Source organism: Gopherus evgoodei, chromosome 18, assembly GCF_007399415.2.
Source record: "Gopherus evgoodei ecotype Sinaloan lineage chromosome 18, rGopEvg1_v1.p, whole genome shotgun sequence".
NCBI lineage: Eukaryota > Metazoa > Chordata > Testudines > Testudinidae > Gopherus > Gopherus evgoodei.
Window position 1 is genome coordinate 15062712 of NC_044339.1, and position 26061 is coordinate 15088772.

Consider the following 26061-nt stretch of genomic DNA (forward strand, 5'->3'; position numbering starts at 1 on the left):
AACTCGTATAGTTTTATTTAAACCCAGGATAACCTTGGATGTTAACTTGTTCTTCCAGTTCATTCACTTCCTATTCCTTGGAAAACGAGTTGAATTATTTTCAACATCTCTGTGTCCTAAGAAGTCCCAGCCCCTTTTGATGTCATCACCTTTATCTATATAAGCCAGACAGTTCCCAGTTTATGTTCAGTTACAAAGGAACAACTGAAAGCTTTGGACTAAGATTTGCCTTCTGCTCAGGACAAAGCTGAAGGCAGTTTCGTGTCTGCTGCAACTACTGCTCTGCAAAGACATAGCTACAACCAAGGTACAGTAATGACATCTTTGCTAGTGAGTCTTAATTTTTTAAATGTCTAAATATATCACATAATAACTGAAATATGTACAGCTATATCTATCACTCTCTCTATATATATGACTGTATATGTTTTCAAGGTATATGTTTGAACATTGAATTAATATATTTTGGCAGTCATGACAATACATGGGCACATATCACTGTACCATTTTTTTAAATGTATAAGGAACGTTATTTCTTCTGGGAACTGGCATCTTCTTCCCAACTTGTGACTTTTAATGATTGCTATTGCAAAGATTGACAGCTCTGGATCATTCTTATTAAACACGCTGCTAGGTCTCTGTCTAACTGTAACTGCTGTAGCAGCAAAGAATCCTGTGGCACCTTATAGACTAACACACGTTTTGGAGCATGAGCTTTCGTGGGTGAATACCCACTTCATCAGATGCATGTAGTGGAAATTTCCAGGGGCAGGTATATGTATGCAAGCAAGCTAGAGATAACGAGGTCAGTTCAATCAGGGAGGATGAGGCCCTGTTCTAGCAGTTGAGGTGTGAAAATCAAGGGAGGAGAAACTGGTTCTGTAGTTGGCAAGGCATTCACAGTCTTTGTTTAATCCTGAGCTGATGGTGTCAAATTTGCAGATGAACTGAAGCTCAGCAGTTTCTCTTTGAAGTCTGGTCCTGAAGTTTTTTTGCTGCAGGATGGCCACCTTAAGGTCTGCTATAGTGTGGCCAGGGAGGTTGAAGTGCTCTCCTACAGGTTTTTGTATACTGCCATTCCTAATGTCTGATTTGTGTCCATTTATCCTTTTCCGTAGAGACTGTCCAGTTTGGCTGATGTACATAGCAGAGGGGCATTGCTGGCATAGGATGGCGTATATTATTACATTGGTGGATGTGCAGGTGAATGAACCGGTGATGGTGTGGCTGATCTGGTTAGGTCCTGTAATGGTGTTGCTGGTGTAGATATGTGGGCAGAGTTGGCATCGAGGTTTGTTGCATGGATTGGTTCCTGAGCTAGAGTTACTATGGTGCGGTGTGCAGTTACTAGTGAGAATATGTTTCAGGTTGGCAGGTTGTCTGTGGGCAAGGACTGGTCTGCCACCCAAGGCCTGTGAAAGTGTGGGATCATTGTCCAGGATGGGTTGTAGGTCCCTGATGATGCGTTGGAGGGTTTTAGCTGGGGACTGTATGTGATGGCCAGTGGAGTCCTGTTGGTTTCTTTCTTGCGTTTGTCTTCCAGTAGGAGGCTTCTGGGTACACGTCTGGCTCTGTTGATCTGTTTCCTTATTTCCTTGTGCGGGTATTGTAGTTTTGAGAATGCTTGGTGGAGATTTTGTAGGTGTTGGTCTCTGTCTGAGGGGTTAGAGCAGATGCAGTTGTACCTCAGTGCTTGGCTGTAGACAATGGATCGTGTGATGTGCCTGGGATGAAAGTTGGAGGCATGAAGGTAAGCATAGCGTTCGGTAGGTTTTCAGTATAGGGTGGTGTTAATGTGACCATCACTTATTTGCACCGTGGTGTCTAGGAAGTGGACCTCCCATGTAGATTGGTCCAGACTGAGGTTGATGGTGGGATGGAAGCTGTTGAAATCGTGGTGAAATTTTTCAAGAGTCTCCTTCCCATGGGTCCAGATGATGAAGATGTCATCAATGTAGCGTAGGTAGAGAAGGGGCGTGAGTGGACGAGAGCTGAGGAAGTGTTGTTCCAGGTCGGCCATAAAAATATTGGCATATTGTGGGGCCATGCGAGTGCCCATAGCAGTGCCACTGATCTGGAGATATACATTGTCATCAAATTTGAAATAGTTGTGTGTGAGGATAAATAAGGTGCCGCAGGATTCTTGTCTGCTTTTACAGATCCAGACTAACATGGCTACCCCTCTGATACTGTAACTGCTATGTTAATAACAAGGCAAGACAACCTGGGAACATTAAGAAAATACAACAGGCAACAGATTCTATTCCATATAGGTTCTTATACCACATTCATCACCATAGTAGCTAAGCGTGTGTGTGTGTATATATATATATATATAATCCCTATATAGCTTTACATGTATTTGTGTTTTTTCATTAGTTATTTAAAAACTAATTATATGAAATCATCAGCCATTTCTCAGAAAGTAAGAATCTTTTATAACTTGTCAGTGACAACCCTGAAATTCGTTATTCTGAAGCTTCATACTTGTGTTTCACATGATATGTGAAATGAGCGTGTTTAACACAGGGGCACTTGAATGATCTCTTGTCTCTGCTGTGTATTATGTGTTTCTCTGTTCTATTTTAAACTCAAGCTGACTGTATAACATGCATGAGAATTTTCTGACACTTGAGCAAATAATAGACTGTTGCTTTACTGAAAGTAACCATCATGAGCAAGACTTTCTTAAACGACCATTAATGTTTACTGGAATAATTCCATGTTATTTTCAATATGCTATGCAGCCTCTTGTTGTGTTTTTTCTGGAGAAAACATCAAGTTTAAAAATACAGGGAAATAAAGGATTGACTCTGAGGAGAAGGAACAATAAGATGAAGTGCAAAAGCTCACTGTGTTACCACAGCAAGTAGCAATGCACAACAGTTGCTGACGCTGATTTATTTCTAGAGTCTTGTCGTGCAATATTTTTGTCCTGAAAAGCATTCAAGTGTAAACAGCAACATGTAATGATTAAGCCTTCTGCAATAATGTCAATAGATAAAGCTTTGTAGCCCTAGCATTCTTTAGCTGACAGTGCTGCAGTTGGGTACGCTTGTATATCTGCAGAGATAACAGATATACTATGCACACAGAATGAGGTACGTGTCAGTAGCAAGCGTTGTTGAAGGTGAAATTGCAATTTTTGCACTAATCCCTCCCACCCCCTTATTTCAGATGCTCAGACCGTCCTTTAATAAATTCCTTCTGGACTGGAACGTTCAGACTTTTGCTTGCCCTAAGTCCAAAGGTGAATTTGTTTAGGAAGTTTGAGCAGAGCAAAGTCATTTCAGGCATTTTTGAGTTACGAAAGCATGGAAAAATTCAGGTTTCCCTTTCTGTACCAATTGAATGTTTTGCTTGTATACTGCAACAGCCAGAAATGTCAAACTTGGCTTGTGCGCCAGGCTTTGTGGAGATAAGAAAAGTAATCCAAGTTGGAAAAACAGAGACCTGGTATCTTTAAAGTTGTTTAATAATAGAGTGTTCAGACATGCCTCTTAGATCAATTTCTCTTTGTTTTTTCTTGCTGCCCTAAAACTAAGCCAGTTTAGATGGTAGGTGGGCTCTGAACTGCTTGAGGGGGTGTGTATGTGTGCTCCTGGTCCTACTGAAATCAAATGAAGTACTTTGAGGCAGCTGTAAATCCTTCTGGCTTTTGGAGTGAAAGTCAATGTACTTAAGACCACCTTACTGGAAGCCTTCTGAGCAGAGGGTACCCCAGATAAGCATGTGCTTCTAAATGTATTTTGTAGTGCTTTGGTTGTTTTAAAGAGACCTGGGAGAACTGATCAACATGAAAGTGCTTCCAACCGTCCTTTTTTAATAAAAAAAAAAACCCTCGTTTTTGTGTGCTTGGTGTGCCAGCGTCAATATTGCTGTAATGTTTGTATCTGTAACCGCTGTCAAAGCGACACCTGTAGTATCACCTCCAGCAACCTCTTATCTTACTAGCATAATAGATACTGATTCCGGGAGGGGATGTGACATTGGGAAGGCAGGCTCCTACAGAAAGTGCTGCTGCTGTTGGTTCAGTAGATGGCACTCATTCCCCTAGGTTGGTATTAGGCCAGTGCCCCAGCTTGGTGTTAAAAGTGGTGGAGGGGTGTGATGAGGTTTAACCCCCAAGGCAGTGGAAAGCACCCAATTAATCATGCTCTGCACTCAGAGGGTGAGTAGCTAATTGTCTCCTGGCCAGAGGAGGAGGAGCTAAGTGAATCAGTAGATGGAGGGAACCCAGTTGTAGACTGCAGAGGAGACAGGTGTCTGAGGGGTACAAGCCCAGGATTAGGGCTGAACAGGTAGGTTACAATAAGGAAGCTTTAGTGAAACCTAAGGGGATGGGAGGGCTTTTAATTGGAAGACCTGCATGAATCAGAAGGGTTAGACTTTTATATGATCGGCAGGTTAGGCCACAGATCACCCCAAGGGGGAGTCAGGAGTGGTCACTGGAGCTGTAAAAGCTCAGAGTCCCCTGCAACGCCATGTCTGTGAAGGAGGGGGCAACCTAGAGGCGAGGATTTGTGTCCATTGAGGGGCTGTCTCTTGGAGCACCCTTACAAGCAGAGACCTTAGTGATGTGCTCCTGAGCAGGAAGCCTGATGTCCATCTGTGGACACTGAAAGATTCCAAGGCATTTTTGTTATGAGCAGGTTGTTAGCCTTAGTGTCTGAGCCAAACTCCCGTTTGCATAATTGCGTTTTAACAAGGGGAATTCCCTCTGTGGTGTGGTACAAGGTGCGGGTGCTTTTTGTCGCTTCCTTTTCTAGACAGCTGGGTTCTGCTGCTGCAGGCTGTGAAACCTCGTCCACTTTTTCCAATGGCCAATCCTAAAGGGCATTGGGTTCCTTTTGGGGGAGATGGCTTAAAATATATTTGGCAGAAAAAGCATTATATGTTATTGGCTGGCTTAGGAGATTGATAATGGGCTGCAAATCACAAGTTCAAATCCAGCCCTTGGTACTAGGGATCTAAGTTGCTTCCATTTTATGGTGATTTAGTGGCTTGCATGGAGTAAGTTTCCAATGAATGGTCAGAAGCTACTGCCACAGCTAGCCCTGACTGGGCCCTGTGCTGGCAATCTCAGCAGCGAAACCTAGGACTGAATCAGCCCTGGAGACCAAACTTTCTCTCTTCCCACTGGGAGTGGTGCCCTCCGGTCTGGAGTGGATCAACGCTGTCCCTGGCCTGTGTATAAACGGAGCATGTTGTTCTCCAGGGCTGGTCACCAGCATTCTAGTCACTTTAAAATTTTCTTTAATAAAGAAACAGTGGTGGGAAGGAGCGGGGAAGAGTTCCAGTGGGATACCACCCAGTCCTCTGCTAACACATCCAAAGTCATTCACTGGGGTAGGCCTCTTCCCACTGCTAATTCTTCAGGGGACCAGCTCAGTACCACTTCCAGAATAATACAAAGCATCAGAATTGAGCAGGATGAAGGTCATGTGTGACCCTAAACCACCCAATGCCTCAATGTCTGTATTAATTATTATTCATTTATTTATATTGTTCCATCGATGTGCATGGCACGTCAGGATTAACCCCTGACCCTCTAATATGTATTGGGACAACAGGGATTCTCCCCACTCTTTAGTGTTAACATTGCTTTATGTATATCGGAGGCTTGAGTTTTACTGAGAAAGAAGAAAAGTGCTCGTTTAGTTCTGTCTGCAGCTCCAGATGTATTTGCACACTCCCATCCTGAGAGCTTTGTAACAGTTCCCAATGTCCTCGCGGGAATGTCAGCATCCAGCTGAGGCCATTTAGGTTTTTATTAATCTGCAGGGCACTCCCAAGAACACTCGACCTCTCAGCTAAGTAGTTCCCAGTGTCCAAGTTCTGGGAACAAAGAGAACTTTGAGTGTTACCTGTGTGAGAGCCAAGCCCTTTCACCTGTGTGGCAGTGGTGAAACCCATGCCCTGCATGGTATGGAGCGATGGGCAGCTCACCTGCACCTGTTGGTTCTGATGGGCTGACAAAAGCCTTTTGTTTTCTTTTTTAATTGAAACAGACTTAGAGGATGGAGCAAGAGTGGGTGAATGAGGAGAGGGGGAACGAAGGCCTCATTGAGTTCTACAGCTCCTTCAAAGACATGTTTGAGTTCTTCTGCAAGAACACCACCATCCACGGGACTATCCGCCTAGTGTGCTCAAGCAGCAACCGGATGAAGACGGCTTTCTGGACCCTGCTCTTCCTCGCCAGCTTCGGGATGCTCTATTGGCAGTTTGCTCTTCTCTTCAGCCAATACTGGACCTATCCCGTCGTCATGACCATGTCCATGCACTCAGAGCCCAAGATGTTTCCAGCCATTACTCTCTGCAATCTGGACCCGTACAGGTAGAGCAGCATCTGGGGAGGGCTGCCATGGTTTCATCACATATCTGGGGTTGGACCTTGGTTGAGTTGGATGAGAAACTTTATCAGTGCAGATGTGGGTGGGGATGGAACCCCGGATTGAATTGGGGTGCAACAACTTTATTTTCGGTGTGAATTTGGAGTCAGACCTTAGTTTGTCATGAAGGATGGTGCATAGCAACTTACTTACTTACTTTAAGTCCAGATTCAAGAGTAGAGGAGCGGGGTCCCTGGGGCTGCTTTGACTTCACTAATTGATTTTCTGTACCAGTAGAAGTACTTTTGCCCTGAAATATGTAGCTACTGTAAAGTCTTTCATATCTAATCAACAGATCACTGCCTCTGGACACTAAGTGATATCTAATTGCTAGCTAAAACCTGCTCTTCGAAGACCACTTACGTATGCAAGTAACTCTGTGTAGGGATAATCCTATTGGCATCTCTGGGACTGTTCACATACGTGCCCATCTGGAGCCCAGACTTTCAGGGCCAAATTTCATTTAATTAAATTCAAATTACGTAATATGCAATTACCTAATTTGCCTGCAGCAGTTACCTAAATTGGCTGCACAAATAGGCATTTCTGCAAGCAAGAGCAAGATGGCTGCAAATCTGAACATTCAATCTGAGGGCTAAAATTTGGAAATTCAGCCACTGATAGCAACATCAGACTATTTCTGTCACAGTTCCATCCGTATTTCCCTCTCTGTGATCCACCCAGAGCACCCACTCTAGGCTCAGATCCTCAGCCATCACCTCTCTTGTGAAGAGACCTGTGACTCTTTCCCTCCAGACTAGGGTTTTCCAGGCTGCACAGTTCCTGGCTTATGCTATGATATTCCCAGCAAGCCAGACTGCAGAAACAGGCCAGTGTCCAAGCTTTGCTTTCTCTTTGAAGGCTATGAAGAGCTGCAATTGCCAGCAGTTACAAATCACCATCTAGCTCTTTATATGCAAGCACCTTTATTCTTAAGGTGAAAGTATTACAGAGAAAACATATTAAAAACAATAAAAGAACACATGCAAATAAGCTTACCAGAGTTCACCCCAACTCCAGCCTCAGGCTCTGGTAGGTGTCAGCCCTTCAAAATCCACAGCTTGGGTTATCCCCATGGTTACAGGTTCATAATTGTCTCAGATTCAGAACCAAAACAGCCATGCATAGCTCAGTCATTAGTTTATACAGCCTGGGCCTTTGATCTTGCCCTCATGTGACAGGTGATCAGCTGACAAAGGCCCATTCTTCAGGGCATAGTTTCAAATGGCTGGGTTTTGCATAACCAGAGATGGGGAATTTCGCATTCACCTCCCTGTGGATATTTCCCAGAAAATCTACTTCACGCAGATTGTCCCAAAAGTCTATTTCTGTCTTGCACATTGTTCCATATAGTCCTTTGATCATCCAGGGCTTACATCACCTCTTCCCCCTAGAGAAACTATATACAATCCTGGCCCAGAATAATACATAAACTTTGCATTAAGATAATTAAACTTAATATGGTAAGGATTTGTAAAGATCTTGCAGGAAATTGCCATATCTGTCATAATGTCTGAAGATTTTGGATGTATTCTACTCACCACCATGATTGGCCTTTCCAATAGAGATGCCCAGGACTGAAGTGGACTGGAGGTTGAACTTTCACCAATGTTAAAAGAAACCACGTGTGTGTACAAATAGACAATTATACACTCCTATTATTTCTGTCCTCTATAGGTTTGACCTAGTCAGTGAGAAACTGGCCCAGCTGGACCAAATGACAGAGGAAGCAATAGCTAATTTGTATGGCCACAAAACGTCAATCGTTTCCTCCCGTTATAAAAAGGATATCAGCGTGAAGGGAGGATCTGCCAATCTGAGCAGCTCCAGCTTTCAACTGAACCGCCACATTTCACTGGTGATGCTGAAGGAACCTGATACTGGGTCCAAGAAGAAGCATTTCAAAGTGGGCTTTAAATTGGTAAGTGTAACCAAGCGACTGCAGCTTGTTAAATTATTCATCCAACCCATGCGGCAGGTTTAACTGAACCTGCTCTGCGCGAAAGATTAAATAGAACATAGGTGCATTGAAACAATAGAGCCTAATGAAGGGTTTGAGGATCTCTGGGGAGATCCTAGCCCTACCATAATCCTTTACATGGTATCCTAGCTTCTGATACTCTTGTAGAGAGAGGGGATAATAGGGGTTCCTCAACAACAACCAACATTCAAAGAATGTCAATAGATGGAGCTTGTATAATTAGCTAGCAACTGGGTTACAGGCCATATTTTTTTGCAGCCTTTCATAGTCCGTGTTTTTGCAAGATCCTTCCAGCAATACCAGAAATGAGAGAACAAACAACTGGAAATGTGTGTGTGTGTGTGTGTGTGTGTGTGTACAGGGAAGGAGAGAGAAAATGGGTGTGTTAAAAATGCAGTAGATGGACAGATAGATCTGGCAGTTGGATATGATCAACTCAACACATAGCTAGAAAAGGTCTGTGACCTTGGAAAAGTCAGTTAATCTCACTGTGCCTCGGTTTTTTCATTTATAACATGGGGATATAGTAGACATGGAATTCAAAACCAATGAGGGAGTGAAGCTGACAAGGTGTGAGATGCCGAAACAGTTTTATTTTGACTTATTCATTATCACCATGCCATATCTTGAGGTCCTTACTCAGGCTGACGTTCATTGCCAACAGTGGGTGTTCCCCTGACTAAGGACTCAGTAAGAAGCGAGAGCACTTCAGTGTTTGGCCCAAAATCCATTCGTTGTAAGAGTGCCTCCACCAATTTTGCCCTTTCTTCTGCCAAGGTAATTTAAAAACAAGTCTTCTTTTCCTTCTCCTGTCCAAGGAGTGACCCCAACAAGAGTCCTGGGGACATGTCTAACACGGTCTTGTGTGGCTGAGCTATATTCTCACTCCCCACACATTAGACTGGCCCCGCGGCTCACCTACTGCCAGGACAGAAATTCACCTCACCATCTTACATCTTCTATAGCCAGAGTCCCTTGGGCTGCTCCTGTATGTAGGCTTTGATTTCCTCTCTCCTTTTCTTTTCTCCCCAGTGCAATGCCACAGGCGGAAATTGTTTCTACAAGGCCTACTCGTCTGGGGTAGACACCATTCAAGAGTGGTACAGGTTTCACTATATGAATATCATGTCCCAGCTACCCCTTATAATCAACATTTCTTCTCATGAAGAGCACATACAAAACTTGGTCTACTCTTGTCAGTATGACGGGGAGCCCTGCAGAGAGAGGTAAATACCTGCCAAGGGGGTAATTGTGGGTTAGCAAAGAACAAAGGGATCCGTTCTCATCCACGTTGGAATTATGCCAGAGCTTGTGAGGAGAAAGCTGCGTGGAGGAAGTTCAGCACCTCTCATGATGGGCAGCCAGACAAAATGTGAGAGCCCTTTTTAGAGATCAAACTACAGAGGACAGTTTCCTCTCTTCTCCTCTCACCAACCCCACCAGAAGCAGTAGCTGCTTGTTCTCTTTATAGTTGATTGAATGCCTTGCTGACACTTCTGCCTGGCACACCTGCTGCAATTAACTGCAGGAATCAGCTGCTTTGATGCTTATGTGATCAGCCAGCTCCTAGCATGAGTAAGAAACTCACTAGGGAGAAAGGATATGGATGCTGATTTGACCAGAGATGTTTCACATAATTATAACAAAAGGTGTAATGTTTTCTCAAGATGATGATTGGTCTCGTGGTTAGAGCAGTGAACTGGTCTCATAGTTAACTGGCCTAGTGGCTGGAGCACAGGGTTGGGAACCAGTTCCTGGCTTCTTTTCCCAGCTCGTCCACCACCTTGCTATGTGATCTTTGGGCAAGTCACTTAACTTTTCTATAGCTCCATTTACAATGGGGATACCAATACACACCTGCCTCGCAGAGGGAGGTTGAGGCTAGGGGAGTGAATAGCTAATAGACCCTGGTAAGCCGTGGGAGTTGCCTCCTTGCTCCTAAGAATACACGGATCTTTGGAACAGATCTTCAGCTGGAGCAAAATGATGTAGCTTGGCTTCAACGGAGCTATGGCAGTTGACCCCAGCTGAGCATCTGACCCTCTGAGTATAGTCTAGCTTTATTGATAATTCATAACAACCAAAATATCAACCTTGGCTTGGGTTTTCTCCCAAGTTTGGCTCATCCTGGAGTCTTCCTGGCAGAACCTTCTCTGTCACAGTTCAGAGTTTCTTCTGCCCCTGGGAAAGGCTCCCAACTCCTTTGATCAACCCGGCAGGAGCTAGTGGAATTCCTCTGTACCTTCATTCATGGCTAAGGGGTGGGTTACCTCAAAGAAAAGCCTTGTGCAAAGGCCTCACGTCTGCCACCCTGTAGCAAGAGCTGCAGAAATGCCACCTGCTGTTGCTGTTGTTAAATATTCAAAATTCATCTTTTTGATTGGGAACTGCTTTGTGTGTATGCTTGGGAGGCCCTGATGTATCGATACAGCCCCCTCCCACACCCCTTTGAATAAGGCAGGTCTCAGATGAATAGTTATTTGTATTGCAGTCACTGAACAGACTAATGGAGCAAGGGGGACAAGCGAAAGGATCATATTTGATGTAGAAAGCAGCAATTGTTGGTTTTCCCCTTTTGTTAATGTTCAGAGGATTCTCCAGACCTGTCCTTGTTTGGTGTCTGGCTTTGCGGTAGTTTCTCATGGCCTGTAGTAAAACAAGCTTAGACACAAGAATTTAAATGTCCTCCCACCATGCATCTAAGGGACAACTGTAACTGAATGAGATCAAATCAAGGAGGATATTGGTTACTGGAAACCCACCCACTAGCTCTCTGTTGCCAAAGGGATGCCTCAGCAGAAGGCCCTTCATCTGCAGCGTGGGGTGTGCTTCTCCTGCTGAGATCATCTGGACGTATTTTCCCTAAGCAATTCCCTGGTAGGGCATTAATCAGGGCACTCTTGTTCTTTGCCTTAGACTAAGACATTTGAGTCCTCAGGAGACTGCAGACATTTGGCTCAGTACAGGGCTATCTGAATGAAATGTAATAGCCTATGATAGACAGGAGGTCAGACTGCATGATCTAATAGTCCATTCTGGCCATAAACTCTGTGACACTGAAGAATCTTTGCAGGGTTATCACCATTCCCTTTGCAGCAGATTGCGGACTCTGTAATTAAGTGCTACTGCACTGGCTGGTCCTTTTGCATAGCCAAGGCTGTAGATGCTAGTGTGTGCTTGGATCCAGTTGTGTCCTAATAATAAAGCATTTTAAATGCTCGTACCAAAAAAAAAAAACAAAAAACCTCAGCAAGGAAATGTTTGCCTAAGTGCTCTCAGAGAAAGTCTTGTGTACCCAATAAATCACCGGAGGGAGGTCTCAAGGGCTAAATTCAGTCTTGGAGTTAATACATTGACCCAAATTAGGTCCCAGGCAACGAGAGAGATGAAATTAACAAAGGTAGTCCACCACAAACTTCTTTGTGTATATGAAAAATATGTCTCGTAAAATTACATGGTGTGAGATCTGAGTCTGACTGGCACTGGTGTTCAAGGCATTGTGTGGGGTCCCATCACCTGTTGCACTATTGTAGCACAAGAGAAATGAAGGAGGGAGGTTGGAGAAGCCAAATCTTTGCTTTAAATTTGAACTAAAAATGCCTAACCTGCACCCTGGACCTTGGAGACAGTCCTTACAGCAGGGAAAAGGCAGTCAGAACTCCTGGTTCTACTCCTGCCTTTAACGCTCACTTGCTATTCAATTAATCAGTCCAGGCCTTGGTTTTCCAGTCTGTATAATGGAGATAATGCTTTCCCTTGCTTTCTGAAGACTCAGAGATCCTCAGCTGGCAAGCATTATATAAGTACAAATATATTTGATTAGTTGTTATTAGTGTAAACAACACAGAGTTAGTTAAGCATAAGATGGGGATTGACGTGTGCCTATTCCTTGGTAGCTATCTGTTGGCTAGCCGCTAATTAGTGTATTTTTTTGTTTTTTGTTGTATGAAAGTATCATAGGAAGAGTTTGTTAGGAGACCATAGCTCATCTTAGACTAAACTCTTTGGGACAGGGCCTGTCTTTTCATTCTGGCACAATGGGATCCCGCGGCCACATTACAATACTAATGCGGCGGAGAGGTCCAGCCATCGCGAATAATATTTGAACTCTTTTGCTTCCAGCGACTACATTCACTTTCACCACCAGGTCTATGGAAGCTGCTACACTTTCAACAGCAAGGGGACAGACCTCTTCTGGAAAGCAACGAAACCTGGAATTTCCTATGGTACGTTATTTGGCCAGGACCTGGGGAAGGAGACAAAGCAAATACTGCTCCACACATCCAGTTTGGAAACACCTCTAACGATGCTCCCTCCATAGTACAATGCCTTCCAACACCTGGGGATGTAAGAGATGACGTCACTTCCTAGCACTTGCCCTGCTGAGTTGCAGTTTAAAGAGATGTTTTCCTTCCCTTGTGTCTCCAGGACTCTCCCTGATTCTGAAAGCGGATCAGAACGATCGCCTCCCGCTGTTGTCTACGGTGGCAGGCGTGCAAGTGATGATCCACAACCACAATCAGACGCCGTTCCTCGAGCATGAGTGGTTCGACATCAGACCGGGGATCGTGACTAACATCGGAATCAGACAGGTGGGCAGGCCGGGCTCAGCGGCACTGTTTCTCCTCCCTGCATTTTTTTCAGCCAATGCTGGGCAGGCCCGAGGGGAAGGATGGTCTTGTGGTGGGAGCACAGGACTGAACACTAGGACTCCTGGGTTCTAGGCCTGACTCTTCCATTCATGTTTGTAAAGTGCTTTGAGAGTATCCGGTGGAAGTTACTAGGGGAGGGCAAAGTATTAGTATTGCAGTTAAACCTTCTGCATCAGGGTGTGCAGCCCTTTGCTTCCCTTTGGCAGTTCAGCCTATGGGACGGGAGGGTCCCCCACTTGATGACATAATAAATAAGAGCCATATTAGAAATGCACATCACTGACACAAGATGTCCTAGAGGGGATGGGAAGAAGACACCGTTTTCATCCCCCCGCCTCGGCTGTGATGTCCTGTCAGTGGAGCCAGGGCTGCCTCAGCTTTCCCTGCTGTGACTCGGACCGCGATCGAGGCTCTGAGCCTGCAGCACTGATAACTCATGGCAAAACGGCAAGGCTGAGAACTGTGGTAAGCCCGTGACGTGCTCTGGCCCAGCACAGAAAAGGAATCCCATCACCTGGTCTCAACGTGTAAGAGGGTAGCTCCCCACTTCACCCTGAATGGCAGTCATGTCTCACCTACACCTCCAGTCTTGCGCTGCCCTCCTCCTCTCCTCTCATGGCCCCTGCTCGACCCAGTCCATTCTCCTTGCTGCCTGCTTTGTCTTCTGCCCTTAGCTTCACACTTGCACTTGGAATATCCCTCTGTTCTCCTTCTTCAAACCCATTCCTCCCTGGAATCCCGGGTCTGCTGATCACTGATCCCGCCACACTACGGGTAGTCAAGAGGCAGACTGCAGCCCAAATCTGGACCACCAGATGCTTTTGAATGGACTGTGGAATCTTTTTATTCATTATTATTTTATTTATTGGTTTTGTGGTATTTTCTCTGGAGTCTGGACCTTGACCAAGAAATTTGGACCTCCACAGCCTTCTTTACCTGAACACTTGCTTTGCTGTCTGCCTTGTGTGTGTTAGGTTTGAAGCTCATCAGGGCAGGGACCAGGCGTTATTCTGCACTATTCTGTGCAAAGTGGCAGCTGCGTTTGGAGCTCCATATTAATGCTCCATAATTGTATCCACCACTCTTTTGTGTTCACAGGATGAGGTGCATCGCTTGGGTGGGAATTATGGAAAATGCACAGTTGACGGAGAAGATGTGGGTGTAAAACTCCTGTACAACAGTTCGTACACACTGCAGGTACTGTCCGAGCAGATGGCTGGACTCGTTGTAGCACCGTTCAAACTTTGCTTGACAATGCAATGAGTTAGAGCCTGGCAGTGCAGTAGTTTGCGCACTGTGGGACATGACAACTTTTATTGAGTGGTGGAGGTTGCACCCAGAACACTGGAGTTTTCACCTCCTTGTAGCACTGTGCCGGAGGCCAGATACTGAGCTGGATGGACTGCTGGTCTGTTCTGCTGTGGTTATTCTTGTGCCCACACATAGGTTGTGTGGTTATGATGTTTGTTAGACCCCCATCTGTTGGAAGTCTGCAATATTTATTATAGGTCCTGCAAAGTTCTCAAGAGCTCACCCACGGGGTGAATGTATTTGAAACCCTTTCGCCCCATCCAGCCATGGCAATACGCTATGTATTCTTGCAAGGCAAAGAGCTGCAGCTCTTCTCCAGCGATCACACACTGTTAGTGGGCAAAGCTTAGGACCCAAAGAACCTCAGACTTATCTAGCGTTCTGTTTTTTCAGGCTTGTTTGCATTCCTGCTTCCAGGACAAAATGGTTGAAAGGTGCGGCTGTGGATACTATTACTACCCGCTGCCTCCTGGCGCCGAATACTGTAACTACAACAAGCATCCTGGATGGGGTAATGGCACAAGGCATGCAATCTCAGCCCGGGCCTGGTAGCAATAGCGCTTGCTAGAACAGGGGGCTTCTCAGGGTGTGGCTGGACTACCATGTACTTGGAGTGATACTGCCTAGCGTCAGCTGGTAATTGGCAGCCCAATGAGATAATTTGCTGGCCTTTTGCCATAGAAAAATGTTGCTGCTTAAATTACAAATCGGGGTGAGGAAGAGTTTAGTTCTTCTCTGAAGCTTTACCTGACATTTGTCTATCTTTCAAAAGGTTCGGGGGAGCTGGTGGGTGTTTCCTTCCCAAAGAGACTTAAAGGGCTGTATCCTGTCACCTATTCTTCTGCTGAATCCCTGCAGGGCCCAGAGGCAGTTCCAGCTGTACATGGATGGCAGGCTGTTTAAGTATCCTAATGCCATTAAGCATCACCTTTCCCAGAGATTAGCAGTGCACAACAAGAAAGGACATGCATTGCCAAAGCCAAACCTGCAGCCAAGCTATTTTACCTGACTAGTCCAAGTAATACGGGTTGTCTGTGCAGTTTCCATTTGTAGAAGGACAATCGATCTCTTTCTCCTTTTTCTGGTTGATGTCTCTCTGTGTAGCTCGTGCAGTAGTCTTCAAAATTAAGTCTAAGCGCTCACTGGAGAGAGACCCTGGCACTCAGGCAGGAAATTAACCAAGTCATCTGCAGCCATTCATTGCTGAGAGAACATGGTGTGCCGGAGTTGGGATAGCACATTTCCTGGGGGAGCTGTCTGAGTCTGTTCCTTCCTATCTCCTCCTCCAGGGCACTGCTTCTATCAGCTGTACAACAGGCTGGCCGATCACCACCTCAGCTGTTTCGCCAAGTGTCCCAAACCGTGCTGGTGAGTCACTGCTGCAGAGGCCAAACTCGCAAGAGGGGAAGAATTCTGATAAGGGTGTAGCTAGCTGGCGGGTCCTGTACACTCTGTGCTGTCCCTAGAATCAGAGACTGTCATTCATGATCTGAGAAGAGTCCAGGCCTGTATCTCCTGTCAAGTGTGGGGCCCCAGCTCTGACTGGCACCAGCTGGAGTTGAGAGCACTCAGCACTATGCAGGATCGAGCCTTAGTTCAGTAAGATACAGGGGCCTGCCATGAGAGATGCTGCTGGTGCCACAGGGAAATACAATTCCCTGCATGATGGTGCATGTAGCAAATACTTGCTCGTGTCCTGGGAGTGTCACGTGCAAGCCACCAAAACCGCATGTGGTGAAAGGGTTAACTGTGCTTGCACTCATCCATGTTGATATGGCAGTGACTGTAATTTCCCTTGTGCCTTCCCAGGGAGTCCTGGTACAAGCTGTCTGCGGGGACCGCAAAATGGCCCTCGACAAAGTCTCAGGTAGAGTACAGAGCAAATGTGGATACACTGTGTTTGGAAACATTTGCCATATTTACTACAGAGCAGGGGTGGACAACCTCAGCCTGATACGAGCCACAGTTTACCAATGGATATTGCCGAAGAGCCACAGTAATATGTCAGCAGCCCCCCATCAGCTCCCCCGTCCCTGCCACTCCCAGCGCCTCCCACCCACCTACAGCCCCACCGATCAGCAACTCCCACTCCTTCCCCGCACCTCCCAGTCAGCTGTTTCGTGGTGTGCAGGAGGCTCTGGGTGGGAGTGGGAGGAGCAAGGGCACTGCAGGCTCAGGGGAGGGGGCGGGAAGGGGTGGAGTGGGGGCAGGGCCTGTGGCAGAGCCAAGGGTTGAGCTGTGAGCACCCCCTGGCCCATTGGAAAGTTGGCACCTGTAGCTCCAGCCCCGGAGTCGGTGCCTGTACAAGGCGCCACATATTAACTTCTGAAGAGCCACATGTGGCACTGGAGCCACAGGTTGGCTACCCCTGCTATATAGGTTGTTAGAGTCAAGGATATAAGTGGGTTCTTTAGACCCATGCCTCAGGACCTGAGAGATACTGACAGCTCTGGTGGAAAAGCAAGACAGAAAGTTGGGATTGCAATAAACCAAAATGGCCAATGTGTTTGGGTAGATTGTCTTGTAGTTAAGGGACTCTACTGGGACTCAATTCCAGTTCCACTCCAGACTCCTCGTGTGATTTTGGACACATCACTAAACCTCGCTGGGCCTCAGTGCCTTATAAAATGGGGTTAATGATAGTCTAACTCACAGGGGTGTTGTGGTGGTAAATTCATTACTGTTTGTGAGATGCTCAGATTTCATGATGTATATAGATGTCGTCATCCTATTTATCATGTTCTAACGTCAACCGGCCATTAGGGACATATATCCTGGTGATTAGTGTATGTGAAATGGAGGCATATGTAGGTACAAATGCATTACACAATAGTTGATATCCTTTTGTTTTCAAAAGACTCAATTAGTTGAGTGGTTGCCCTCTAAGAATGCTGTCCACACATATCTGAGATACTGCCACGTGGCTATTTCCCCATCCTTAGAGGGGGCAATGATCCATGATACTCCTGTGCTGTTGACTTGTTGTAATGGCGGTCACTATATTTAAATCCCATGCCTTCCAATGTCCTACTAGATCTCTTTTGGGAGCTAACAATAGTCGTGTTATCAGAAGTGAATGTGCCTTATTTTCAGTATGCCCCAGGAGGGAAGCACAGTGGCTACCCCCACAAGGCAGAAAGAATATGGAAAATTACTGAACCTGAGGCATAAAAATGACAACGTTGGTTACCTGGTGCCAGTTCCAAGCAGCAATATGCCAGTAATATAGAAATACTGTATTGCAGGACTGGATCCGCCAGATTCTGAGTCGGCAGAAGGGATATAATTCTACCAACAACAGGTTAGTCACCAAGAGAAGGTATCGGAGCATGATTTTTCACTTAGTGGTACCTGAACTAGGGACAGATCCTGAACTATTTGTCCTCATGGAATTGTAGAAGTCAAAGATGGAAAAAGGCCTGTGAGGACATCCCATCCTTCTCCCCACTTCACTATGTCCCAGGTGGTGACGTTTCCTTCACTTCCCTTGAGACAGTTCCAGAGTCTAACAGCATACAAAGAAAACAACTATGCCAATGCAGAGCAAACCTTGTCCCCAGAACCCATGGGCTGCAGCCTGCCAGCCAGACCATTAGCATGACGACCTCAGTGATACAGGAATTCAATCTGACATCCCAGTTACGCAGACAAATGGTTTAGCAAAAAAACATTGCATTGGTAGGCTTTCTGGACATGCTCCAGAGCCCACTGAAATTGATTGGAAAGACTCCCACTGATTTGACCGCGGTTTGAATCAGGCTTTTTATCCTCCTTTTGTTAAGCCATTTAAATCTGTTACTAGACACCCTGTGACCCAGATTAAAGGCCTGCTTGTAGGGTTTCTCTGTTTTAAAAAAATCAAACTTAGAAGCAAAACTTAGACTTGGCGGAATGCCATGCAGGGAACCTATCTCTGACTGTTCGCCATTTTCTGTTGAAGGAGAGATATCGCCAAGGTGAATATCTTCTACCAGCAATTGAACTACCGGTCTGTGGATGAATCTCCAGTGTACACAGTAAGCTGTACTGGATCAGCTCATTGCTTTAGTCTTTATTCCTGACTCTCATAATGGCCAGTATCTGACGCTTCTGAGAGAAGATGCAAATGGATTGGGAAAATTTCCTTCCTGACCCTAACATGGGATCAGATTATGCCCTGAAGCATGGGGTTAAATAAAAATCACAAGATATTATCAAATACACAGTGCCACACTAACTTTGTCCCCTACCAACATCTACCCTGAGATTAATCTTTATAGGAAAAATCTTGTTTAATGAGGCTTTTGCTACCAAGGAATTGGTATGACACAGAGCAGATGTTGCCATGCACTTGGACTGGGGTGGAAAAATCTGTCACACCCTGCTGTGCCTTGTGCATGGACTTTCAGGATCCAATCCAAAGGTTTTGCACTGAGGGCAGGAACAGGCATTGCAATAGGTTTAATTGTCTGGGGGAAAGAACCCTGCAGAGCGCTGGGTGTCACAACTCCCGCTGCATTTGGAAAAGTTTTAGATAACGTTAGGATAAAAGCAAAGTGCTGCAGTGAACCAAGGCGATCAGTAATCAGGGGCGGAGTCTTCTACCTCTAGCTCACTGATCTGAAGCTGACTTGGGTTGGCAGAGACTGGAACCTCTTAGCGTCTGCTGGTGTTTCATCCCAGATGAAATGGATGAGTGTTCTCTGTCCAGCCCCATGTCTGAGGACTCCCTCCTGAAAAAAAATGACAGTGCAGCTTGGGAAGCCTGCATCTCTGCAGCCAGTGCTGTATTTGCCCTTTGGATTTCATTCCCTGGGGCTATTGGTTTGGTACCTATGTTATTGGCATGAACTGCACTAAGCAACTAAACGTCTAATAAAAGCAAAATCAAATAATCTCTTTCTTTCTCTTCCCCCAAATCAAAGAAAACTCTAAGGAGCCAAGATTTAGAGCTAGCGAACACATGAAGTGCTGAGTTGTCCCAGCCCAGCTAATTCACCTGCTAGGGCAATGCAATACGTTCGTATTTCATGAGTTGCACCATGTATCCTGTCAATATAACCATTCAATCCTTATATGTCCCATTCACAGGTGAATTTGCTCTTGTCCAACATGGGAAGTCAGTGGAGTCTGTGGTTTGGGTCCTCGGTGTTGTCCGTGGTTGAAATGTTTGAGTTGCTCTTGGATATAATGGTCTTGTCTCTCATATTCTGCTATCGACGGGTCAAGGCAAAGAAGACGCTGAAGATGGCCCAACCCCTTGCCATCTCCAGTATAAGCTTGACCCTAGAGAATTATAGAGCCGTGCATGAGGACCTTGCTGCTGACTGGAATTCCTCCCGGACTAACCAGAATGTTGGGACCGTAGCCAAAACCAAGAACGGCAACCTACCTTTCCGCTCAATTTGTAGCAAGACCCCAACACCAGAACTGAACCCAGATGTTGTGCTTAATGGATTCCGGCATATCAAGGATCACAGTGTAGAGACAGACCTAAACAGCTAGGGAAGTTGTGGAATCTCCATCGCTGGAGATATTTAAGAGTAGGTTAGATAAATGTCTATCAGGGATGGTCTAGACAGTATTTGGTCCTGCCATGAGGGCAGGGGACTGGACTCGATGACCTCTCGAGGTCCCTTCCAGTTCTAGAGTCTATGAGTCTATGAGTCAATACTGTGTGTGTGGACTGAGAGACATATGTCAAGATTATGGGATGTATACACAGACATGACTTGAGGAGCTCACAAACACACTGGATGCAGTCAACATTTCTGTCTGCTACTTCTCTAGTGGCACCTAGGTATCTGACCTGTGCACTGGTCTCAGGAATCGTGCAATGCCCTGATGTAATCCAGAAGTGTTTTTCTTTGGACAATATTCGGAGTATCCCTGGCAGTTGCCCAGTCCTCATAAAAGCCTATCATAATTTCTAGTTAAACTCTCCTGAGGAAACCAGATCTGACTGGACATCTCCTGGCTTCAGACAGGCCCATCTGCATTTCATAACTGTACTTGAGTTAAAAGTTAACCTACCCATAAATAAAAACGTCTGCAGTCAGCATTTTACAAGCATATGTTCTATCAGTTAACACCACTTTGGGCCAGCAAAGGATGAGATAACACGAGGCTGCTGTAATCCTAACCTCACTTCCAAGGCAGCGCTTCTCTTCTTAGTATCCTGTTGTTTCACGGTGAGCATGATACACGGGAATCCATGGTGGGGCCACAATTGTGCTAAACCTAGATTCTTTCACGTGACGTTCAAATTTTGTGGGAGGGACTGGAACAAATGAGGGAATAACATTTTTTTCTCATAACTGGTGTCTGAGTTGCTTGGAACTTTAAAACATGCTGCATTTTTGCTGCAGCTTGTTTATATTATTAAGAGATATTTATACAATCTTAATGTTAATATTTGATAGTAATTTATGTGTCTATACAAAGGAATACAGAGACATTTTTAGCATTGATGTTTGGAAGAATATATTTCATTCAGCTACAGTTGTTAGTCTTGATTTCTACTGAAAACGAGAATTAACAAGGAGGTAATGAGTCTTGCACTGATGTGTTTTGTAACTTTTTAAATAAATAAAATGCTCTGGATTCAGACTGTGACCACCTTGTGCCTTCAAATCAATGTTTCATCTTCCCCTGCCTCTGAAGTAAAACTGAAAATGCCTTGTCAATTTTCCTGACTCTTCTGTAAGTTTCACTCACTCTTCTGTAAGTGCATCTGCATCCTCCCCTGAAATGTTAGGGCCTGATCCAGGCACTTCGGACCATATTTGTAAATGTATTTAAGCCCTTATAGGTGCCTAGATACCATCTGAAAACCTTGGTGCTCACTCCCCGCAGCACCCACTCCACAGACCTACCCTAGAAAATGGCAGGATGTTGTGTTTTTCCATCAACAAGGAGCATCCACAGAAAGAGCACAGTGTATGCCTCTCCTCCGCAGCTGGTGGCATTAGGGCCCTCTCAAGGCTGATTCCCCACTCTGGCACTTCAAGTGCAGAAGGTGGCAGCCTGCAAGGATTCTAAAAATTAATACTGGCCACTCCAGGCTCATATTAAACTCCCAAGGTTACAGCTTTTTTCTAACCTTGAATGGTAGCTGCTGCTACCACCCAAGTGGAAAAACCCCTTTAAGAACCCAGGAAGGCACACTTGGGAATTCCTCCCCATGGGGTACCCTCAAGCCCTTTCACTCCCCTCTGGGGAAGAGCTGAGAAAGAAAACAAAGGAAATCAGTTGTTGCCACCAACTTTAATTAAACAACATGTGCACAATCTCTTAGGACACAAAATTCAATCCTGTTCTTAAAGGTAAATTTTATTAAAAACAAAAAGAAAGGAAATACATTTGAAAACTCAGGCTATTGCTAGATTTAAAAAAACCCACATACAAAAATTAAGCATCAAGAATAACCTTCTTGAGGGCCAGCTTAAAAGTTACAAGCAAAACAAAAACATTTGGAGTTAGCAGGGAAGAGTCCACGAGCCATAAAGAAATAAAATGAAAAAAACCTAATTGCGTCTTCCTAGACATTTCCTGATCTACCTACATATCTGGGGGTTTCAATGTGTAGTTTTCTAGGTATGATTCAGATGATTTTTCATACCTGGCCCCAAGCTTCTTACAGCAGAGTTCCAGCCTCGTCTCTGCTTCTCCCCAGGAATGACAGACAGACAGACAAAGAGGGAAGTTTTTGTCCCAATTTTAAAAAGTTCTAGCCTTTCCATTGGCTCTTTTGGTCAGGTGCCTGCTCCCTTTCTTTTACCTATTCAGGGAGACTTTTTAACCCTTTACAGGTAAAGCAAGTAGAGAACAACTACTCAGAGGGTTTTAAAGCTAACTGGCTGGCTGGGAGTCCAAAAAAAGGAGCAACCCTCTCCCCTTTCCTCCATTTGGAAGTGTGGTGACGGTTCATAATAGATGCACGCTGTATATACCAGCCGTAGGTATCTTCCTCTTCCTTCTTGGCACAGATGATGGTGTTAGTAATACCTGCAGGTCCCTTGCTCCAGGAACAGGTCTAATGCACTAAAGGAAAATCTAAGCACAAACCTGACTCTCCTTCCTAATGACTATGACCACAGATCTTTCTAATCCTCAGACTGATGTGCACTGGTTTCTTTTGTTAGTGCTGCAGCATACACAGTGGAGCACTTAATCCCGATGCTAGCAGTGTGCAAACAGTATCTAGTTAATCCTCCCAACACCCTGGAGAGGGCAGGGTAAAGTCTTTATCTGTGTTTTACAGGTGGGAAAAGAGAGGCAGGGAGTTGGCCAAGTGAATTGGCCAAGGCTATACAGCAAATCAGCGTGAGATCTTGACACAGAACCCCAGCTCCCAGCCCCTCTTAGCCCACTAGAGCACACCCGTCTCTCTGCTAACCAAACAGGCTGTGGATTTAGCAAGCCAGGACTATAGGGTCTGCTGGGTTTACTTGCCAGGTTGCCAAGGGCAAAGAGTACCGCAGAGGCAGTGTACTGAGCTGAGTCTGGAGAGATGCGACCTGCACTGTTCGTATGCAGCTGGCACTCTGAGCCAGAGAAGGGTTGCCATGACGTAGAGCCCCAAGGACATGAGAGGAGAGGAAGAAAGGAGACCCCTAAGCAGAGCTACCCAATATATCCAGAGTACGGCAAACTGCAGAGGACATTGGAATGTGTGTCTGTATCGCGTGTTTGCTACATTGCCCTGGCATTATATAGCACCACATGCATATACACAGATACTCTTATGTACCCTACCCGCAGTGGAAAACCCAGGCTGCTAAGCCCAGGCTTTGATGGACCATGAGGCAGAGCAGATGCTACAGTCCTTGGGAAGCCACAGCCCAGGAGGCTCTGCGGTGAAGAAGAAAGCCCTGGCTGTGACTCCAGCTTCTGTGACAGGATCCTGGGGCTTTGAAATAACTAAAGAGGGCCCCAAGCCACCAAGTCAAGGGTGTTCGGACCCTAGCCTTTAGTCGGGGCTCCCCCCCCAGTAATTAACTAGATCACTGAAGAGCAGCGTGAACTAGGGTGACCAGACAGCAAATGTGAAAAATCAGGATGGGGGTAGGGGATAATAGGAGCCTATATAAGAAAAAGACCCCCAAATCGGGACTGTCTGTATAAAATCGGGACATCTGGTCACCCTAGCGTGAACCAGTGACTCTGCTAGACCCGACCAATAACTTGAACAGAGGGCTGGGAACCCGGAGCTTCAGAGTCTGACATTGCCTCATTGGATGGCAAGTCGCTTAATCACGCTGTGTTGTCATTTCCCTCGGTCTGTAAGAATGGGGAAAATGAACCTCTAGTTGCCTCACCGGGATGCTGGGAGGATTAATTAATTACTATGTGTACAGAACATTGACATATAAAATGTTGTGTTAGTGCCAATATTATTTGCAATAGATACGGCAGTTCATTGCTGTCCCTTAATGCAAACTCTGAACCCTGTCGAGTGAGGCTTGGAAGGATTCAGGGTTTTTTTATTGGTAAATGTCGATTTCACGGTACACCCATGAAGCAACAAAAATACGTCTATTGATAATAATCAAAAGCTACAGCTAGGCAAAGTAACAAAAATGGTGCTTGAGAACTTAGAGTTTGAATTAAGGATATTGGCCTTGGATATTTTCATATGTTGACAATTTGTGTTTTTGAATCTCAGCATCTGTTATCCTTGAGTTACTGTCTCATCCCCAATTGTCTGCCTCCCGCCATCATTTCCCACAACTGAGAACATTTAAATAGGTAAAAGTTGAAGGGAAAAAAGCTTAAAATGCAGAATTTTGCACAACTGTTGAAATTTAACATAACATTTGGGCAAAATTCTATACAAAAATTTAATTCTCCCAACTCTACGTATAGGGGTCATGTGGGACCAGTAGGTTAATGCCCTGGCTTTTCCCTTCTGGGGACCCTGATTGGGTTACCGGATTAGCTCAGAAGTGAAAATTAGTTGAGTGGTTTGGACCTAGTCCCAGTGTAAAAAATGACTGCAGAGCTCTACAAATATAATAGGCAGAAATTGTCAGTCTCTGATCAAGGAGGAGCCAGGACTGCAGTAGATAAATGCAGGTAAGGATTGCAGTGCATTGTGTTCTAGCTCAGTGCTGGAATAACAGAGAAGTTGCAAGTCGGGACAGAGACACATTAGCTGAAAGTTTTGTTACACGTATGTGTTCCGAACTGGAATAGCCAGGTCTGTGGCAGGTCAGCATGGAGGTGCCCGGGCAGAGCTGTACGTGAGTCTGAGGGGAGCAATGTGTTGCAGGAGGGAGGTATATTGGCAGTGCTGAACTGGAGGATGCGGGAACAGCGAGGGTGCCTCAGGCAGACTTGAGGGTCATCGGCAGAAGTGTGGTGTGAGTGGAGGCCCAGGACTGGAATAGGAGGGTGGTGTTGCAGGGCATAGATATGGGGCAGCATGGTGGAATTTTGCTTGGCTCTGGGCAGTGCTGTAAAGGTGGGAATTTTGACATTGACTTTCGCAAGCACCAAATTCACCCCACAATCTTGAAGAGAATTAAAAAAAAAATTTTAACAACAGTGTAAACCCAAGGGTGAATGTTTGCATAACCTGTATTCCATCCAAAGAACAGCAGCTGTCTGTGAGGCGCGGCCTACTGTTGGGCTAAGCAGCTGCCACCTCATTACAGAATGTTCTCTTAATCAGCTGTAGTTGAGAAATCAGTCATGTTTACACGCCTCTGATATCATCATCAGACCATCCGCACCAAGCCGAGGTCCTTTGTCCATTACATGGCAGCTGGAAACACGCTAAGTGATCAATAGTGAATTTCAAGTGCAGGGGGCGTTTCACTTGGTTCTCCTGAAGCATCAGGTGTTTGGCTACTCTTGGGGTATGTCTACACTGCACACTAAGCCTGGGCTCTGATTCAGATCTGAGCCTGAACCCACCTTCTGTCCACACACAACTCTGTCCAACTCGAGTCAGCAAGTGTAACGCCGACAGACCGCAGTCGTCGGCAGGCAGGATCAAACCTGGGAACCTCTGGTGCAAAATGCACGAGCCTCTACTGCATGAGCAAAAAGCCACATGGCCCTTAGCTACGGCCATAGCAGAAGCAGCAAAGAGTCCTGTGGTACCTTATAGACTAACAGACTCATTCATCTCTAAGCGGTCTCAGTGCCACTAGAGGGGACAGAGCCCCACACCCAGGAGGTGTGTGGGTTACACAAGCTCTTGGCACCCAGGTTCTAGGGCCCTGCTGTGAGGGGGTTGGTCAGAGCCCAGGTCTCCCTGTGGCTGGGGTCCAAGCCCTGTCATTTTGCAGTGTGCGCACAGGGCAAGCCACAGACCCAATTCAGAAAGTCTTCATGGTGCACTATGGACCCATTAGCATAGCTGTGAGATTTGGGGGGAGCACCCTGTGCCACTGGAAGCCAAGGGTGGGGTGCCTAGTGTGCCACAGGGAGCAAGGGGTACTAACCCCATTTGCTTTCCCCACACAGGCTCTGTCTGGCAGGGGGGTTCCTGGAGCGGTATGGAAGGGCCAGGTCAGGAAGGGGCATTATCTGGAAGGGAGGTCAATACTCTCAGGGGGTCGCCTTCTGTTCTCTGCTCGCAGAGTCTCTGCCAACATCCCCAGCAGAGGAGAATCACTGCTGTCTGGTAGCTGCTGCAGCTGCTGCAGTGGGGGAGAAAGGCAGGCAGGAAGCCTGGTCCGGGCAGCCAAGACCACCTGCACAGAGCCCCGTCCACTTCCCCTGCCAGACAGAGCCC

The 26061-nt window shown here is 45.8% G+C and overlaps 1 protein-coding gene across 1 annotated transcript; it reads left to right on the forward strand.

Moving 5' to 3' along the window:
• The first annotated feature begins 223 nt into the window (after positions 1-223).
• SCNN1D (sodium channel epithelial 1 delta subunit) lies at positions 224-19820 on the forward strand. Its single transcript, XM_030537630.1, has 13 exons — positions 224-307; positions 6012-6337; positions 8070-8313; positions 9406-9599; positions 12496-12599; positions 12802-12965; positions 14124-14222; positions 14730-14847; positions 15626-15704; positions 16146-16203; positions 17582-17637; positions 18277-18352; positions 19407-19820. The coding sequence occupies exons 2-13, from the start codon at positions 6021-6023 to the stop codon at positions 19818-19820; spliced, it is 1923 nt and encodes a 640-aa protein (XP_030393490.1). The 5' UTR covers positions 224-307; positions 6012-6020.
• The last annotated feature ends 6241 nt before the right edge of the window (positions 19821-26061 follow it).

Coding starts and splice junctions, on each gene's coding strand:
- SCNN1D (XM_030537630.1), top strand. CDS start 6,021: ATGGAGCAAGAGTGGGTGAATGAGGAGAGGGGGAACGAAGGCCTCATT. Junction 6,338..8,069: donor TGCAATCTGGACCCGTACAG/GTAGAGCAGCAT, acceptor TGTCCTCTATAG/GTTTGACCTAGTCAGTGAGA. Junction 14,848..15,625: donor CAACAAGCATCCTGGATGGG/GTAATGGCACAA, acceptor CTCCTCCTCCAG/GGCACTGCTTCTATCAGCTG.